We start from the raw sequence: 20000 nt of genomic DNA, 5'->3' as shown, positions 1-20000 counted from the left end.
ATTACACTAGTAACAATAAGATCAACAGCAAAATAGCACTGATACGGTAATAATAACCATTATGATTGATAATAGAAATAATATTGAAATTAGGATTATCAAATTAATTAGTAATAGAAATTTCCATAATCACATTAATTGCGACATTATTTTATTACTAATGATAGTAATGTAGGAAAATATATGATCAAAATAAAACGAATTTTATAACAATAAAAAAAATATTAGGATGATCATAACAGTAAAATGTAATGATTAATAACAATGACATTGCTGAAAATAACAATACCAATGATAATAGTAATAATAATGATAATGATAATAATGATAATAATAATGGTAAGAGTAAAAATATTAACAATAATAATAATAATATTAATGATAATAATAATAATAATAATAATGACAATAATAATGATAACAATAATAATAATAATAATAATAATAATAATAATAATAATTGTAACAATAATGATAATAATGGTAATAATAATAATGATAATAATAATAATAATAATGATAATAATGATAATAATAATAGTAATAATAATAATAATAGTGATAATAATAATGATGACGATAATAACAATAACAAAAATAGAAATTGCCTCTAGTTTCACAGACTGGAAATCCGCAGCCCCACGATAGCCAGCAACGATCCTCCGGTCCTAACCATTGATCTCTCTAGACAGACTAGATTAAGGCGTGTGCATAAGTCACTAGCTGACAAGAGAAGTGATCAGTCGCCGGCTGTCACCGCTCAAAAAAAGGTGTTGATGGACTTGAAGATCGTCTTCGGTGGTCTGCTCCTCTCCGACCTACGTCTCACTTGGTCACCGTTTCCAGGTACCTAGCACGGGTCCTCATCAATGATGATAAAAATAACGATGATAATAACGATAAAAATATTCACACAAACAGTTATTATGACGGTATTAAAATCAATAATGAAGGTAATAACAGTATTTGAAACATTATCTGTAGTAAAACAAATTTTTACAAAATATTGAAAATAATTGTATTAATGATGTTAACGATAATAATAACGATAATAGTAATATTACAATACTGATAATCATAATTTAGAGTTCTAATGATATTTATACAAATAAACCTGAATAATTTCTATAGTAATATAGATAATAACTATATTAACAATAACAATGGGAATGACAACAATAATAATCTTATCAAGGAAGTTATTGAAAATAATGATAATGATGATAGTGGTGATGATAATAACATTAACAACAATAACAATAACATAAGCAATAACAATGACAAATAACGTTATTGATAATTCCTATGACATATATGGTGAATAATACAGTTAATAAAAGTGCTGTGAGTGGGTACGAAGATTTTGATTACATTGATAATAAAGCTATGATACTGATATCAACAACATACTTAGAACTCAGTTAAGATATGTTATTACCAAGAATATATACAGTGAAGTCTATGATAAGTAACATAAATACTAAAAGTTGTATAGGCTAATAGTAATGATAATAATAATAATAGTAATAATAATAATAATAATAATAATAATAATAATAATAATAATAATAATAATAATAATGATAATAATAATAATATAGTAAAAAATATAGTAATAACGGTTTTGATGTTAATAATAACAATAGTAATAATAACAAACACTAGTTCAAAGTCATGGAGCGAGCCACCGCAATTTCACCGCAGGACCTAACAGGCGAAGATGGATTATCCCCTCCGTTTCATAGTAGGTAGACTGCCTCCTCAGCCACTTACAACAATTTACGGAATGGATGAGAAGAACATCATTTAAGACCATACCATCCCTTCATCCATTCACAATCTTCCTCCATTCATTCCTCTCCTTTGGTCTCTCTCATTTCCTCGACAGGCATTCATCTAGCAGCCAAGCCCCCTCTCCTCTACCTGTCCACCTCATGCTTAGTCTTCATCTCATGTATATTCCATCTACTTCATGCTGCTCATGCTGCCTTTGCTCTTTCCTTATGTATTCTCTCCCATATGCCCATACAATCTCGGAATTCTTTGAACTAATCAATAGGTGGGCAACCCGTGGCACGCGTGCAAAACTTGACACGCTAACGATAAACGGTGATGATGATGATAATGATGATGATGACAATGATGATGATGATGGTGATGATGATGATGATAATGATGCTGCTGCTCCTGCTGCTGATGATGATGATGGTGATGATGATGATGGTGATGATGATAATGATGGTGATGATGATGATGATGATGATGATGATGATGATGATGATGATGATCCTGCTGCTGATGGTGATGATGATGATGATGATGATGATGATGACGATAATGACCCCGATGCCGCATTTGTTTGTATCACTTCTAATACCATTCCTACTCCTTTTACTACGGATATTGACATAAATATCATTATTAATGCCAATAATAATAATTAATTTTTTATGGCCACGAAAACCCTCCCCTCTCCAAATGGTGACATCAAAAAAACACCATGACACCCACACCACTACTACAACCACAACCACCACCACCATGACTTTCGTCACCACAATCATCACCGCTGTACCTCCCTTCAATATTTGGTAGGAATAATTATCACATCAATGATCACATCACCCTCATTATCATTACCATCATTATCATCAACTATTTCCAAGGTCATCTGGGTCACTGTGAGTTGAAGGTGAGAAGCCTACGCCAAGAGGCGCTGAGTAGCTGCGGCCGAAGCCGTCACCTTTGCCCTATGTATATGCGCTATGGGGAGTGTGGGGAGGGGCAGGTCATTAACAGTCACTGCTGGGAATCGGAGAGGAGTGCGGGACTCGAACCCACAACTAAGCGAATGCGAGATCGGCACGCTCCCGATTGCGCCACCAGGACATGTGCTTGAGTAAACAAGAGACTATATCATTGTAAAGAAAATATAATTAAAGAAAAAGACACAAACACAAATATTATAATTACGCTGGAACAAAACGGGGGTAACACATGTGAGAAATATTACAAAAATATCACTATTATATAAACTTAAATACCTTTGTATAATAGTAACAGTAACAGTGTAAATTCCATTGGTGAAACTAACGATAAAATCAGTACAATTTGTGCAGGGGGAAACAATTTAAACGATAACGATTCTCAATAATGAGAGTGAAAATATTAACACTAAAAATAACAACTACAATACTACTACTACCACTACTGTAGTACAGCTACTAAAGAAAATCAAAATAACAACAATGAAATAGTAATGATAATGACATGATAGTGATATTGTTATTTACATATCAAAGAGCCTTTCCATTTACAAAGGGGGTGGCCGAGTCAAAAGATAGATCTACACCCATTCACCCCATCCCATCTTAGCTCCTTGTGGATGAAGGATCATCCCTCTTTCCCCGCCACACTGCAATTGGTTTACCCCCGCAGCTTCATTTACACGGCGACCTCCGAGCAGCGCCCCAAAAACAAATTACCCAAACAAAATAACTGATAGGAACAGACAAGGACATCCTTTCAGCCCGAATCATTTCTCCACTCATTTCCAGTCACTCTCCGTTCACACCTATCTAGTGCACTCTCTCCCCCTTGCTCGACAGACACTCCTCTTGCATCCAATGCTCCCTTTATCCCATCCATCCAACTCATTCTTGGTCTTGCCTTGAAGTTCGCTCAGTCCACTTTTACTTTCGATACTATTTTTGTTTGTCTTTCCTCCTTCATTATTCCCATATTCTCAAATCACCTTAGCACTCGTTGAGACCGTTCTCTTTCCATCTCTATTCTCTGCCTCACTCCAACATTCCTTACTTCATCAATCCTCGTAACACTTGCCATATTTATCAAATATTTCATCTGTAACAAGTTTATGCATTCCCTTTCTGTCTCCTTCATATTCAAAGTCTCCACTCAATACAGTGGACACAAATCACTCCTTTATTCAACCTTCTCTTCGCATTTATCCCCTGATATCTGTTTCTCGTGATACTTTTTAAGAACATAAGAACATGATAATGGAGGAGACTACAAAAGGCCCTCACAAGACAGTTCCATGTTCATCACCACATATAATCCCCACCCATAAAGTTATCTAACCTCTTATAACAAACAATAATTTCAGCGCTCATTACATAGTGACTATGTCTATTCCATTCGTTAACTATTCTGTTGATAAACTATTTCTTGCCTATTTCCTTCACCCCAGACACTTGCACTCCTCCATTCGCTGCCACATGCAATACAAAATATTTAAAACTCTCCACTTCTTTCAGCTTTTCACTCTTCAAATTAACATTCATCATCATCAGTCACTGTACATTTTACTACCTTCTGCCCATATTCACTTTCAGATTTCTTCTCTCATCTTTTCAAACTCTGCCACCTACTACTTCACTCTATTCTTTGACTTCGTCAAACAGTATATTCTGAAAACAACTGGCTCACGTCACACCCTCCACTCATTCACCAGCAATCAGAGCCTCCCTTGGCATTCTAGCGTTTACCTTTTCGTCTTTCTCTACTGAAAAGAATAATAATGATAATGCTTATGATAATGATAATGATATTGATAACAATATTAACGATAATGGTGATGGTTATCATAATAACAATGGTAATGATGATAACGATAACGGTGATTTTGATAACAACAACAACAACAATAATAATAATAATAATAATGCTGATGAAAATAGTATTAATAATAACAAAAATAACAGAACTAACAATAATGATGGTAATGATAATAACAATAATAAAAATAATAATGATATCATTTTTATGATCATCCTTATAACTATTATTATTTCAATACTCTCCTTAATATAATCACTCTTCAATTTCATAGACAAAGAAGTTGATTTCAGCAGGATGAACAGCATCTTAGAAAGAAGCCTCCAATTTCCAATCCACCTACTAAGAGAATACTGAACAATTGAGGAAAGCCATTTAGTTAACTAAAATGATTGTTTGATGAAATTGACCAAATCCATGGGTGATTACAATCCCGTATGTGTATACAACGAGTCAACATTCACGAAGCTGGAAACTCCCTCAGATCCACCATTTCTTTGATAATCTCCCCAACAGTCATAACACTCAACAGGCTTCTTATGAGCTACTGTCTACAACTCTAGCGTTTTGATGTCTTGATACCTGTTGGAGAATCTGCTGATCTGTCGAAGCTTTTTGATATTAACAACATCGCTTCCATGGATGTTGACTGTCTGTTCAACAATGTTCCTGTTGTCTTTCCCTAGACTAGAACGGGGTTTTCCCACAAGCATCTTGAGTACATACTGTGTTGTTGGCGTGCGTTACTGTGCACAAAAAGTCTTCAATACTATAGTATGGTACGAGGTATTACATCCTGGATAGTTATCTGTGATGCAGTCGTCCAGCCGCCTCTGGTGTGGCAGCGTCTACGTCGTGGGACTACCCCTAACCCACAACATGGAAGGAATTGGGGACCAAACCGTCCCAAGAGGCCCTTTCTACCCTTGCGGATAGCACGAATCCCTAGAAGCAGCTTTGGTTCCCCGGGACAAGTACCAATGACCCTGTTAACGAGACACTCGACTCTGTCATCCATAACGTGCAAACCTCGAGGAAGTTCTCGGTATACCCGAGTACATTCTTCGAGGGAGGAGACGAAGGAGACGCCCGAAGAATTCATGGCTGAAGGGGCAAGTGGATCGACCCTGTGAAGAGTTGTTTGGAGTGGGATGAGAAGGGTGTCTGCATGAGAGCTTGCTCAGAGAGATCACAGGGACTGGCGCCGACGTGCGACTGAATCAATGCATTCCTTGTCGCACGCTCCCAGTTGATGAAGATGATGAAAATGTTCTTCGATAGCTGCCATGCCTGTATCAGAGAAACCTCCTTCTATTAGCACAGAGGAAGACTGAGTCAGTAATTTGGATGTTATTATTTTTTTTTCACGCGCATGCGTGAATCCTTGAAAGAATGTGTTCTTGCGATTCTCTCTCTCTCTCTCTCTCTTTTTTGTTTTGTTTTTTTGTTCCTGGAGAGGAATAGTACCAATGCACTGTGCAAGAACTCTCCATAGCTTCTGGTCCCCAGAATTGGTGGACCTTTTTCCCCCAAGACTATGTTTTACATAGAAACATTTGAAGAGCAAGTACTCGAGAAAACCAGGTCAAAGTTATACACAAAGTATACTGAAGGGTGTTTTCTCTCCTTCAATTCTTAAGAATGAAAGGGATCGCAAGAGACCATAAGACCTACACTAGATAGTTCCATGTCCCTTATCACCTTTCATCCCTATCCATATAGTTATCTAATCTTCTCTTTAAACAACCAATAGTTTCAGGAATCACTACGTGGTTAGGAAGTCCTTACAAAGTTTTGGCAGTTTACTCCTGATATTCAAAGAAAACTCCGTTCTGTTGTTTACCACCAAAACTAGTATAGAAGGAAAGTTCCCCATTCCTAGGCGTTTTAGTTGACACCTGCAGCAATCAACTGAAAATCTCTTCACAAAGACCAACAATGGAGTGGTTACGAAATCCAGTGGTGAATACAGCAACTACCAGAAAATTATTGTTGCTCTCTTTTTGGGATGCTCCTTGGCCGAGCGGGTTAAAGTGTCGCTAATTACGGCAGTTTGAACACTGCCACCAGCGAGTTGGACCAAGAGCATGGTTCCTTAAAATCTACGCTACAAAGTCCTCTGTAAAGGCGAACCACCCTGGCCTCCAAACACGTATTCGTGACATTAAACCAAATCGAGTCATACTTGCCAAACGAGGTTTTTCATATGTAGCCCTTGGCAAGTAACTCATCACGAGCTTGACTGCTTCATACGAGCACAACCCTTAAATCAATGGTTTATTAAATGCCAACATAGATTATGATATACGGCGCACCAGGAGAACAAGATTCTCCGAAAGAACTGCAACCAATGGACACAAACAAAAGAAATGATAAAAATCTACAAAATGTTCTACAATGAACAAAGCAAAAACTGAGTAGGATATTCCCTGAAGGAGGAATCCATGTATGTATATATATATATATATATATATATATATATATATATATATATATATATATATATATATATATATATATATATATATATATATATATATATATATATATATATATATATATGTATATATATATATATATATATATACAACATATACATATACACATACATATGCATATATATATAAATATACACATATATATATACATATATATATATATATATATATATATATATATAATAAAAGAAATATCCTTGAGCATGTCGATCATCTTGTCCGCGCATGCGTGAATCCTTGAACGAATAATAACAATAATAACAATCATAATGAAGACAGTAATAATAATAATGATAATAACAATAATGATGATGATGATGATGATAATAATAATGATAAACACACACATATACCAAGGGCTCTTTCCCTCTTACAAGGGTGGTAGCCAAAGTTAAAAGGCATAAATCCACTCCCACCCATTTCATCCCCACATACTCCATTCCCATTCACCACCCTTCCCTCCCTCCTTCTTTTCTTAGCTCCTCCTGGATGACCGGTCATCCCTGCATCTGGCCCACTGTCCTGGGTCAGAAACAATGCAGCAAGACACAGCAACTCATTCACTCATACTCCCCAACCCCTCGATCCCCCACCCCCTCCCTTCAATGCATCACAGCATCATCCATACACATCCATTCTCCACTCACCCCTATCTTCTGTCTTCTCCCTTCCTTCCTTAACAGACATCCCCGTCTTTCCCAACGCCCCTTTCACCCCATCCATCCATCTCATCCTTGGATGCCTCCTATGTTCACTCCATCCACCTCTATTATTATTAATAATAATAACTATTATTATTATTATTAATCATTAATAATAATAATAATAATAATGATAATAATAATAATAATAATAATAATAATAATAATAATAATAATAATAATAATAATAATAATAATAATAATAATAATAATAATAATAATAATAATAATAATAATAATAATAATAATAATAATGAAAACAATTATAGTAATGACAACTCGAACATACGCCAACATTAGAATTAGCACTATGCCTTTTTAGGCATCGGTTAGGTTGGCTGGAAGAGGGCCACCGGGTGGAGGCACTGAAAGAGATTGATGCCAGATCTCGAGCTGCCTTGTCGGCTCGTCCGTTGGTGGGGATGCCAAGATGAGATGGCATCCAGCTAAAGGAGACTCGCATAATCCACTAAAATGTCTGGTGGATTTATGGGGGTAAGTGGAGAATGCCTCAGGTCTCTTCGTAAGTTAGAGATGATTGTGTAGGGTGATAGGGAGAAAAAATGTTTGGGGGTAAAGAGTTATGAGGGCACTAAACGATCAATATTATTGCGCAATATTCCGTATCGTACAATGTCATTAACGGTGTAGGGATGTTACTGAAAAGGCATGTGTTTGGCCTGTACATTTTATGTCTTCAATATATTGTGTCATTCTCCAAAACCATACCTACACAGTATAAAATATTGTACAATATGGAATACTGCGTAATGATATTGATCGTGTAGAGCCCGCTTTATAGAAAGGGGAAAGAGATCCATGTCCTCTGTTTGTATCACTAATTCCGCGGTCAACACGGAGACCACTGTGCTTATGTTAATGTCAGATGAATGGGAAAATAGGTGGGAGATTCTTGTTACATAACACCGGTTGGTATCCATGTTTTATAGTACGGCTACCTTATCAAGAGAAGCTTTTCTGGGCTGGACATTATGCCCGTATGAATGAGGATAGATTGCCGAAGAGAGCTATGTTGGGAGTGGTGGATGGACGCAGACCGAGAAGGCCAAGGAGACGATGGATCGATGGAGTCAGGGCTGCATTTACGGAACAAGGTGGAAGAGACGATTGGTTTGAAGCAGCTCAAAATCGAGACGAATGGGGAGACATGTTGTTAGTGGACATGGGTCAGTCTGTGGCTCAAGATCATGTGGTGTAAGAGTAAGTATGGATACGACAAAACATGGGGGTATTGGAAGGAGTGCCCAAGGGCCCTGGGTTGTCGTGATAGAAAGGACGTTGTCTCTTATTCCTAATTAGTAAGTCTGCTATTCTCGTGCCCTGTGGATGGGCACAGTGCAGACGTTTGTCGAATCCTTGAAGAGTTGAAGGGCCAAAGTCGGTGTGAAAGATTAGGATAGCGGGGGAAGTTCTTGATATCAAAGAATGATGGGTGTCTATGAGAATATCTACGTTCTGCATATAGGATTTTCATTCATGTTCTGTCGAAAACATGTGTTGAAGTGTGGACAAAAAGAACGTAAGGGGACTAATATTAGGAGACATGTTGGTTGAGACAGAGGAATTCGAGCACTGCTACTTGCGGCGGAGTTCAAGGTGACGGCAGTTCGAACCCAGCCACTGGCGAGTTGGACCAAAGTTATTGTTTAATAGATTCCATGCTACAAAGTCCTTTGTAACCGAATCATTATCATCAATCAATAAAGTTTGGTAAAGATTCCAAAGGGATTATTTTTTGGATTCCGAACTTGTGTAGGTTAGTAATGTTGGGTCACAGGTTCTGAGGCAGGACGCTCTTCGATGCTGAAGGTAAGGGAACCAACAAAGGCGACCTTCGAGGATCAGACCCAGAAATCGAATCTATTCAACCTCAGTGAGGACAGCTTTATTTAGTTGTATCGATGGAATGTCCTTTCAGCTGTGTGTCATAGAGAAGTGCACGGTGACAGATTCTAAGCTAGAAAACAGGAATCCGCGATCGTTGGCCCATTGGTGTGAACAGGGTGGATTCCGAAGTAGATTATACACTGGTGACAATCTAACGTGGAGTGTATTTAGCTATATCATCAATTGTCATGGATGATAGGTAGCCGAACGGGTTAGAGCATCGTTACGTGCGGCCAAGGTAGAGGTAACGGTGGTTCGAACTCTGCCACCAGGAGCAATGGCATGGTTCATTAGATTCCACGCTACAAAGTCCTCTGTAAGGGGAACCGTCCTAGCCTCCTGATAGGGGGAAATTCACGGCGTTAAACCAAATCATCAACTATTATGATGAAGAGAGGGAAGTTGGGAATGCTTCCTTGTGGATATGTGAAGATGATAGGAATGTTCCCATGCATATTCAATAGGTTCGATAGGACAGGAACTGAGGAGCAGAGTATAGGCAAAACTCAATGGAAACCCAAGTGGGAGAATCTGTGTTGCCTCCATCATTTCCACACTGTGTTATATGTCCATCATTGGTTGAAAAGTTTTAGTATAAGGAATGTTCCAGTTGGATGTAGGTGTCGTGTCTTATCATAATGCAGGGGTGGGCAACCCTTGGCACGCGCGCCAAACCTGGCACACTAAAGACTATTTTCCGGCAAGCAAAGCCCAGAGCTCACCTTAAAACAACTAACTAATAAATCTCCAACTTCTGTCGTATGGTTATTGGTAACCGCATGCTCGCTGGGTGGCGGGGTGGGGCCCTTATAGGAAGCGAAGGGAGTATGGGGCCCCATATGCGTATGTGGGCCTATGGTTTTACTCCGTTGGCACGCGAGAAATTTTTGTATCGAAGATTTTGCTAATTTTGGCATCCATACTTAAAAAGGTTGCCCATCCCGGTTATAGTGTATTTTATTCGAGTTTGTGGGTTTTGCTTGGAAGGTAAAACAGGAAGTGTGGTATTCTGCTTCAGTTAACAGTCGATTTTATTCTTGGGGTGCTGGTGTTGGTGTTGGTGCTGGAGTTGGTATTGGTGCTGGAGTTGGAGTTGGTGTTGATGATGAAGTTGGTGCTGGTGTTGATGTTGAAGTTTGTGCTGGTGTTAATGTTGGTGTTGGTATTGATGCTAATGTTGGGTATTGGTGTTGGAGTTGGTGTTTGTATTGGTGTTAATGTTGACGTTGACGTTGATATTGATGTTGGTTTGTTTTAGTGCGGACTGCAAATCTGGCCCAACAGTCAAAGGAAAAACAGCCCAGTTTGTTAGCCTAACCTTTGGTGTTTGTAGTTTGTATCGTTGGTGATCGATGATTATGATTTTTTTCGACTATTTGAAAAAAATGAACAAGTTTATCTGAATGAACATCAATATCATCACCATTACTATTATCATTACTTTTACGATTACCAGTTCAAGTACTACATAATTTCCATAATATGAAATATAGTGCAAAACGAATTAAGTGCAATTATTAATTTTCAATGCATAAAAATAAAATAAAAATATAAAGTCAGTAATAACTACGATAAAATATAATGACATTATGATAATAACGAATATATTAACTTATATAAGAAATATACAAAATATAGAAAACTAAAATTGGCAATATAGATGTCTATCTACATACCAAGGGGTTCTTCCCCCTTATAAGGGGGTAGCCAAGTCAAAGGCGGGTACCTACTCCCACCCATTCCACTCCCATCCACCACCCCCTCCCCCCTCCCGTATAGATGTAACTTATGTAACTCATGTAACAATGTAATAACATAACGAAATAACATATCTAGAAGGAATAAATATAATAACAATATTCATTATAAAATACCAGAAAATTGTACGGTTTTCAATGATGAAATGTCAAGAAAAACAATACAAAACAATACAAAACAATACAAATGGAAACGCAAAGAGCATGATGACAATAATAACTGTTCTTTGAGTTTTGTGAACTAGTTACCCGCAACCCCAAGGCTGGTGGCAAAGGTCCTTGGGCTCTCCTACAGATCCCTCTAGGAATAGATATTGAAATGCCGGACGTTGTAAAGATCAGCAACCCCAGAATACCCCAGAGGAGTAAAGATAAGCTACCCCAGATATCAGCCTGTAAAGATTAACAATCTCAGAAATGAACTTGTGTACATAAAGCTCCCCAACAGTGACGATCATTTAACCGGGGATAGGATAGGTTAGGTTAGAGTAGATTGATTTAGGTTAGGTTAGGTTAGGTTAGGTTAGGTTAGGTTAGGTTAGGGTAGGTTAGGGTAGGTTAGGGTAGGTTAAGTTAGGTTAGGTTAGGTTCGGCTAGGTTGGGTCGGCTTGGGTTGGGTTAGATTAGATTAAGTTAGGTTAGGTTAAGTTAGGTTAGACTAGGTTGGGTTGGGTCGGGTCGGGTTGGGTTAGATTAGGATAAGCTTGTTAAGAAGAGCCACCCCAAATATGAGCTTGTAAACATAAACCCATAGTTATTCTTGGGCTAGTGATCTTTACAACGTTCGAAATGTCTGTATTGTGATTAGCTGTTTCGTAGGATGAGAGCTGTCACCGGTTGTCAGTTCATGTGAAGAGGAGGAAAAATAGATTAAATAGACAGAGATCTTTGTCTCGGTCCGGGGGTAGAGTGCCAGCCACCTGGGGTTGCACCTCTAGTTGGTATTGATGTGATTTGAAGACTGGCAGGAGGGAGATGATATTATATGATGTCCGTCTCATCCTTGGTTTTATATGATTACCATAAGATATAATGAATACTATGATAATTACTGTATAGTAACGGTAATTAAAAACAAAACAAGAACAATAGTGATAACAAAAATAATGATAATGATAACTGTAGCGATAATAATTCTTTATTACAATGTTAACAATAAATATATATAAAAAATAGCAATAATGATAACAATAATGATGATGCTAATAATAATAATAATAATTATAATAATAATAATAATAATAATAATAATAATAATAATAATAATAATAATAATAATAATAATAATAATAAACCTCTTTTACTAATCTTTCTTCACTCATTCTTTCCATGTGTCCAAACCATCTCAATACTTTTTCATCAGCCCTGTCTGGCATCTCCTTTTCCATTCCCGCTCTCCTCCTCACCTTGTTTCTCACTCTATCCAACCTAGTAACCCCTACCACACTTCTCAGACATTTCATCTCAAACACATTAAAACTTTTCCTGTCTGCCTCTCTTAAATTTCTAGCATCTATCCCATACAATGCCATCGGGATAATCACCCATTCATACAATTTCCTCTTTGTATCCATTCCCAGGTAATCTCTCATGACACATTTTAATCCCCCATGGCATTTACTTGCTTCTCTAAATCTACAATTTACCTCCACATCCACTCCTTTTCTTGGCACACGTGACCCCAAATATCTAAAGCCACTTCCTCCAGCCTCTCTCCTTTAAGGTCTATTTCAAACTCATTGCCACTTTCTCCCCTTGTACATCTCATCACTTTGCTTTTACCCACATTTACCATCAACTTTCTCTTATCGCATAATTTTCTAAATTCCGTCACTCCCTTAATCCACCCTCTGACCCTGCCACAAACACAGTGTCGTCATCAAACAACAACCGGCTCACTTCTCACTTTTCTCTATGTTCTTTAACCATTTCCAGTCCCTTGCCCATTACCCTTGGATTTATCTCCCACACCATTCCATCCACGTGCACATTGAAGAGCCATGGCGACATGACACATCCCTAACGCAGTCCCATCTTTACTTCAAACCTATCGCTTCTCGCTCTCTCATTTTCTAACTCTAACACAGGCTATACTACTCTCGTAAGAATTCTTGACTTCATTTAACAGTTTTCCTCCAAATTCATATATCAATAAAACCTCCCACAAAGCCTTCCTCTCTACCCTGTCATAAGCCTGTTCCAAATCCATAAAGGCCCAAAAACATCCTTATCTTTTCCTAAAGGTTTCTCATTTATCTGTCTTACAAAAAAAAAAAAAAATCCATGCATTCCCTACCTTTCCTAAACCCAGAACGTTAATCACCAATTACTCCCTCTGTTCCACTCCTAATCCTCTTAATTAAAACCCTCCCATAAGCCTTCCTAAATGCACACAACAAAATGATCACTCTGAAATTACTACACTCACATTTGTCCCCTTTTCCCTTGTAAAGCGGAATTACACAGGTACTCCTCCAGTCCTCCAGCACTCTACTCTCCATTTGACACACATTAAATAATCTCACCACCCAGTCCACTTTACTGTACCTCCCTTCTTCAGACTCTCTACATGACACCAATCTAACCCAGGTGCCTTACCTGCTCTCATCATTTTCACTTCAAAGCTACTTGCACCTCATCTTTTCTAATTTATCCTTCATTTTTCTCTCCCATCACAATAATTTTATTAGCGCCTCCTACTGTTACCACTAATCCTTCTCTATTCTCCTCCACATTCAACAATTCTCTAGAATACTTCGCCCATCTTCCCCTTACTCCCTCCTCTTCCGTTAACATCTATTCATCTGCGTCTTACACCCTTTCTTCTCTATTTGAATCACCTCCTCTTCCTCTTAATTTCCTGCCAAAACGTCTTTTTATTGCTTTCAAAATTTTCTGTCATATTCCTCCCCAAATTTACATCAGCTCTCCTTTTTGTCTCCTTTATCTTTTGTTTTGCTTATCTTCTTTTTTCTTTATACATCTCATATTTTTCTCTCGTCCTACTTTGCAACCAGTCCCTGAATGCTCGGTTCTTCTCTTCTACTACCTTCTTCATTTCATCATCCCACCACTCGCTATTCTTCCTTCTATTCCCTCCCGTCCTCCTTGTTTCACAAACCATCTTGGGACATCTTATCACTTCCTCCTTGAAATACCCCCATTCCTCTTCCCCTAATTCTTCTAGTCTATCCTTCACCACCTCCCGCACTTCTCTCATCTTCTTTCACTACCGCTCCTTTTCCTTTTTATTTAAACATTTTCCCCTAAGCACCTTCCTACTTACGGCCCTTTTCCTTTTTCCCCACCTATCCTCCACTCTCAACTCACCTTCCACCAACAAATTACCTGATATCCCCCAAGTCTCCCCTAGGAACATAGACATCCAGAACTCTTCCTATTCTTCTGGATGCCACTACATAGTCCATTAATGCATTATCAACCACCCTTCCATCCACCACTCTCTCCCATGTGTACTTATGCTTAGCTCTTTTTCTAAACATTGTGTTAGCTATCCTCAACTCTATACACATCTCCATCATTAACTCTCCACTGTGATTTTTACCTGGCACTCCACACTTCCCAACAACTCCATCTAATGGTTCATATCTTACTCTAGCACTGAGATCTCCCAATACTGCTACACCGACATGCCTTATAAAACTCTCTACGCAGTAATTTAAATCTGTCCAAAAAGCCTCCCTCTCATCAACACTCTTCTCACTACCAGGCCCATATGGGCTTACAGAGACCCACATCTCTCTTCCCAATTGCACCTTCGTCCACATTAACTCTGAAGAAAGCTCCTTCCACTCCAACACATGCTTACCTATCTTCTCACTTACTAGTAGAGCCACCCATTGCATCCCTCGTTCTCTCTTCATTCCCGACACCCTCACAGACTCAAAACCGCCCCTCCCTTTCAACTTAGCTTCACTTTATACCAACACATTCATCTTCCTTCTAACACACATACTGCCTATCTCTTCCCTTTTATTCTCATCTGAAAACTCCCCCAGCCCCCGACCCTCTTATGCCATGACTTCTCATAGGAATGCGCCCATAGGGTTACAGGGAGTAGGATGCTTAGTCTTACACTCTACCTCGTTTAAGTCACCTTTAAGACCCGAGTGGGAGGACTCGGTGGCAGTATTCTTTCTTCCCCCTACCACAGGGAAGAGGTGAAAATGAAAATATACTCGAAGTGGTACATGACAGTATTAAGAGGTGAGGGTGATATCATAACGAAGAGCAGTCGCAGTACAATAGAGCAGCATTTCTCTATAATTAGAGATTTCCTCTAACACAGAAACATAATAATAATAACAATAATACTAACAATAATAACAATAAAAATAATGATAACAACAACAATAATAATAATAATAATAATAATAATAATAATAATAATAATAATAATAATGATAATAATGATAATAATGATAATAATAATGATAATAGTAATGATAACAATGACAATAGTAATAGTGGTAATAATAATAACAATGATGATGATGATTGATGATTGATGATGATGATTGATGATTGATGATGATGATGATGATGATGATGATGATGATGATGATGATGATGATGATGATGATGATGATGATGATGATGATGATGATGATGATGATGATGATGATGATGATGATGATGATGATGATGATGATGATGATGATGATGATGATGATGATGATGATGATGATGATGATGATGATGATGATGATGATGATGATGATGATGACAGTAATATGAGGATAATATTTATTTGGGAAAACATGGATCTATCGTCTGTTACACTAATGTGGGGCTATTTCTTTATGTAAAAGGTCGGAGGAGAAAGTTGAAAGAGATTAAGGAGTCGGTCTGGGGACCGAAAGGCAGCCCCTCTGGCCTGCCTCTCCAGGAGATGAAGATTCTGATGGGTTTTGAAGATAGTGGGGGGAGATGCTCCTCTTAGACGCCTGTCTCGCCTGTACCAGTCATTGGTCACTGAATATAATCGTAAACTGTAGTAATAAAAGGATAATGGATAATATAATAAATTATAAAATATAAAATATGATATACTATAATATTGATATATTAGAATGTAATATATCATATAACGTAATATAATACACAATGTACTAAGTTATCTATATACTAAGAGCTTTTTCCCCCTTATAAGGGAGGTAGCCAATTCAAAGCCACGTACCCACTCCCACCCATCCACCACCCTTCCCCACCTCTCATCTTAGCTCCTCATGGATGACGGGTCATCCCTGTATCCCGCCCACTGCCCTGGGTCAGAAGCAATGCAGTATGACAAAGTAAATCCACAGCAAGGCCGCTTCACTTAATCGGTAACCCTTTTCCCCTCCGTCCCCTCACGCAGAAAAAGAGAAGACGGGGAGAAATCCCTTCGGGCTGCGTCAAAATATCATTCACATATAAGCACACCCTTCCCCCCATCCCTCATACCTCTCTTTCTTGCATACATTATCTATACACACTCTCCGCTCATCCCTATTTCCTACCTTCTCCCTCCCTTGCTCAACAGACATTCCCCTCTTACTCAAACCATCCCAATACTCTCATCAGCTCTATAATAATATATCATACAATCATATGATCAACAGTGAATGATGCAAATATAATAGTAAAAGAGTAAAATTTTTTTTATAATTATGAAAACTATGAAAAAACAATATCAATATTATCTTTATTTGTTAATGGCACCAATGAAAAAAAAAAAATAACGAGTTATTATCGAAAGTTAATACCAAAACAATGTGCGCTGGTGAAATAGTCGGCAACAAATAATAATAATAACAATAACAATTATAACTGTTGCCTCAAATTTCACTGACTGGAAACCCGCAACCCCACAATGTCCGGCAACGATCCGCTACCACTTCCCACAGATCTCTAAAGTTAAATATCGGACTGGGAGTGATCAGCCGCCTGTTGTCTCCTCTCCAGAAAAAAAAGCTCGGTCCGGGAACCGAGTACCACCCCCTCAGGGTTGCACCTTCACATAAAAGTAAAGGATTGGACAAGTTTTGAAAACAGGCAGTAGGGAGACGATGGTTCCCGAGGTCCATCAAATAGCAGACACCCATTACTGGTCCCTGGATAATAACCCTTATATCAGCATAATATTAACATAAGCTAACATAATAACAATAACGAAAAATCAGAAAAAATATGAATAACGACGGTGAACAATAATAATACTAATGGTAATGACCAAATAATGAGGATACTTATAAAAGAATGGTCACAGTAATAAAAGAATAATGAATATAGTAATGATAATGACAATAATATCAATGATAGTTACAATGATAATAATAATAATATTAATAATGGTAATAATAATAATAATGATAATAATGATAATAATAATGATGATAATAATGATGATAATAATAATAGCAATGATAATAATAATGATAATAATAATGATAATAATAATAATAATAACAAAATAATAACAACAATAATAATGATGATAATAAATAATAATAATAATAGAATGAAATAACAATAATATTAGGAATAACAGTAATATTAATGATGATAATAATAATGATACTGAGGATAATGATAATAATGGCAACAATGATGATGAGAGTAATGATGATAAAGGCAATAGTAAAGATAATAATAATAATAATAATAATAGTAATAATAATAACAATAATGATGATAACAATAATAATAATAGTAATAATGATAATATTACTACTACTACTACTAATAATATTGATATTAATAACAATAATAACAATGATAGTAACAATAACAGTAATAACAATGATAATGATAGTAATAACAACAATAATAATAATAATAATAACAATGATAATAATAATAATACCAACAACAATAATAATGATAAGTGGAAATGATGACAAGAAAAAAAAAAAAAATCCTCCAAACCATACTGAGAGGCAACGCTAGATAGTGAAACTACTCTTACAATTCACAACATGACCTCATATGACCCAACGCTGGGTCAGCGACGTCTCCTGTGATAAACAGACCAAAGAAAACGGGAAAAAAATATGGCTGATAGAGATGTGTGCTAATAAGCTACATTATTCTAGGTCAGGAGTTTAGAGGCAAGGTGTCTACATGTGTCCCAATACATAGTGAACTAACAATTAGTAGTTGAATAATAGTATAATGTAGCGTAGCCGGGATTAATTGGAAAACACTATATTGAGCAAACATTGTCCTAAATGTGCAGTGGTAATAACAAAAGTAGAAGTAGAAGTAAAAGTATTGTTGTTAGAAACAGTGGCTTGAGAATGTGGAGGAGGAATAGTAGTAGTAGTAGTAGTAGTAGTAGTAGTAGTAGTAGTAGTAGTAGTAGTAGTAGTAGTAGCAGCAGCAGTAGAAGTAGTAGTAGTAGTGACAATAGTAGTAGTAGTAGTAGTAGTAGTAGTAGTAGTAGTAGTAGTAGTAGTAGTAGTAGTAGTAGTAGTAGTAGTAGTAGTAGTAGTAGCAGCAGCAGCAGTAGTGGTGGTGGTAGTAGAATGAGGAGGAGGAGGAGGTTGAGGAGGAGGAGGAGGAGGAGGAGGAGGAGGAGGAGGAGGAGGAGGAGAAGAAGGAGGAGGAGAAGAAGGAGGAGGAGGAGGAGGAGGAGGAGGAGTCAGAGTTGGAGGAGTAAGAGGAGGAAGAGAAGGAGGAGGAGTAGGAAGAGGAGTAGGAGTAGGAGGAGATGGCAAGGAAGAGGAGAAGCATGAGGAGGAGGTAGAGGTGGAAGAGGAGGAGGAGAGGAGGAGGAAAAACAGGTGTAGGAAGAGGAATAGGAGGAGGAGGAGAAGGAGCCGAAGGAGGAAGAGGAGAAAGTGGAGGAAGAAGTGTAGGAGGAGAAGAAAGAGGAGGAGAAGGAGGAGGAGAAGGAGCAGCAGGAGGAGAAGGTGGGGGGGGGGTAGGATGATGATGACAGAGAGGAATAGCAGCAGCATTAGTAATAGTAATAGTGACAGGACCAGTAGAAGTAATACCAATAGTAATAGTTTCTAGTGATAACCAAACTGAACAGAAGAGTTAATAGATAACCAAAAAAAAAAAAAAAAGATATATAAATATAGTAATAACAGTAATGACTCCTAGGTATCAACTGTAAACGTGAGTGATGTCAAAGGTTGTAGTAATAACAATCAGAATGCAGTATAGACTTGTGACCAAGTGTACACATCCACTTCAAATGCTACTTATACTCTGAGAGAGAGACAAGGCTTATGTTCCTTTACATACATATGAGCGGAACCGCATCGGAGGTTTCTGGAATATTTTCTGTCACTATGTTTAAGAAAACTGTAAGGGAGAGGAGAATTGTGACTCCTGAAAAGAAAAAGTTAGATTATCAACATCATTCTTCAAAACGAACGGGGAATACAATATATATATACATATGTACATGCTGCAATAAAAACACTGGAGACGTGTGTTCTAGAAATGCAAGGTTAACCGCTTTGAAGAGGAATAATCATAGCAGAGCGCTTTCGTATATTATATCGTCTGTGCACAATACAGGAAAACGCTCTGCCTTGGTT

At 37.6% G+C, this 20000-nt stretch overlaps 1 protein-coding gene across 1 annotated transcript in view; it reads right to left on the bottom strand.

Annotated features, from left to right (window-relative positions):
* Positions 1–20000, bottom strand: part of LOC143017559 (neuronal acetylcholine receptor subunit alpha-7-like) — a 287696-nt gene that overhangs the window by 29932 nt on the left and 237764 nt on the right. The window contains exon 8 of the mRNA XM_076172347.1: positions 19702–19788. Coding sequence (XP_076028462.1) covers positions 19702–19788 — 87 coding nt within the window. The remainder of the gene's footprint in view (positions 1–19701; positions 19789–20000) is intronic.

The sequence above is a fragment of the Oratosquilla oratoria genome, chromosome 32 (assembly GCF_046742065.1).
Source record: "Oratosquilla oratoria isolate Oo_2021 chromosome 32, ASM4674206v1, whole genome shotgun sequence".
NCBI lineage: Eukaryota > Metazoa > Arthropoda > Malacostraca > Stomatopoda > Squillidae > Oratosquilla > Oratosquilla oratoria.
The sequence above is the reverse complement of the archived record's forward strand: the minus strand, read 5'-3'. Positions and strand labels throughout refer to the sequence as shown.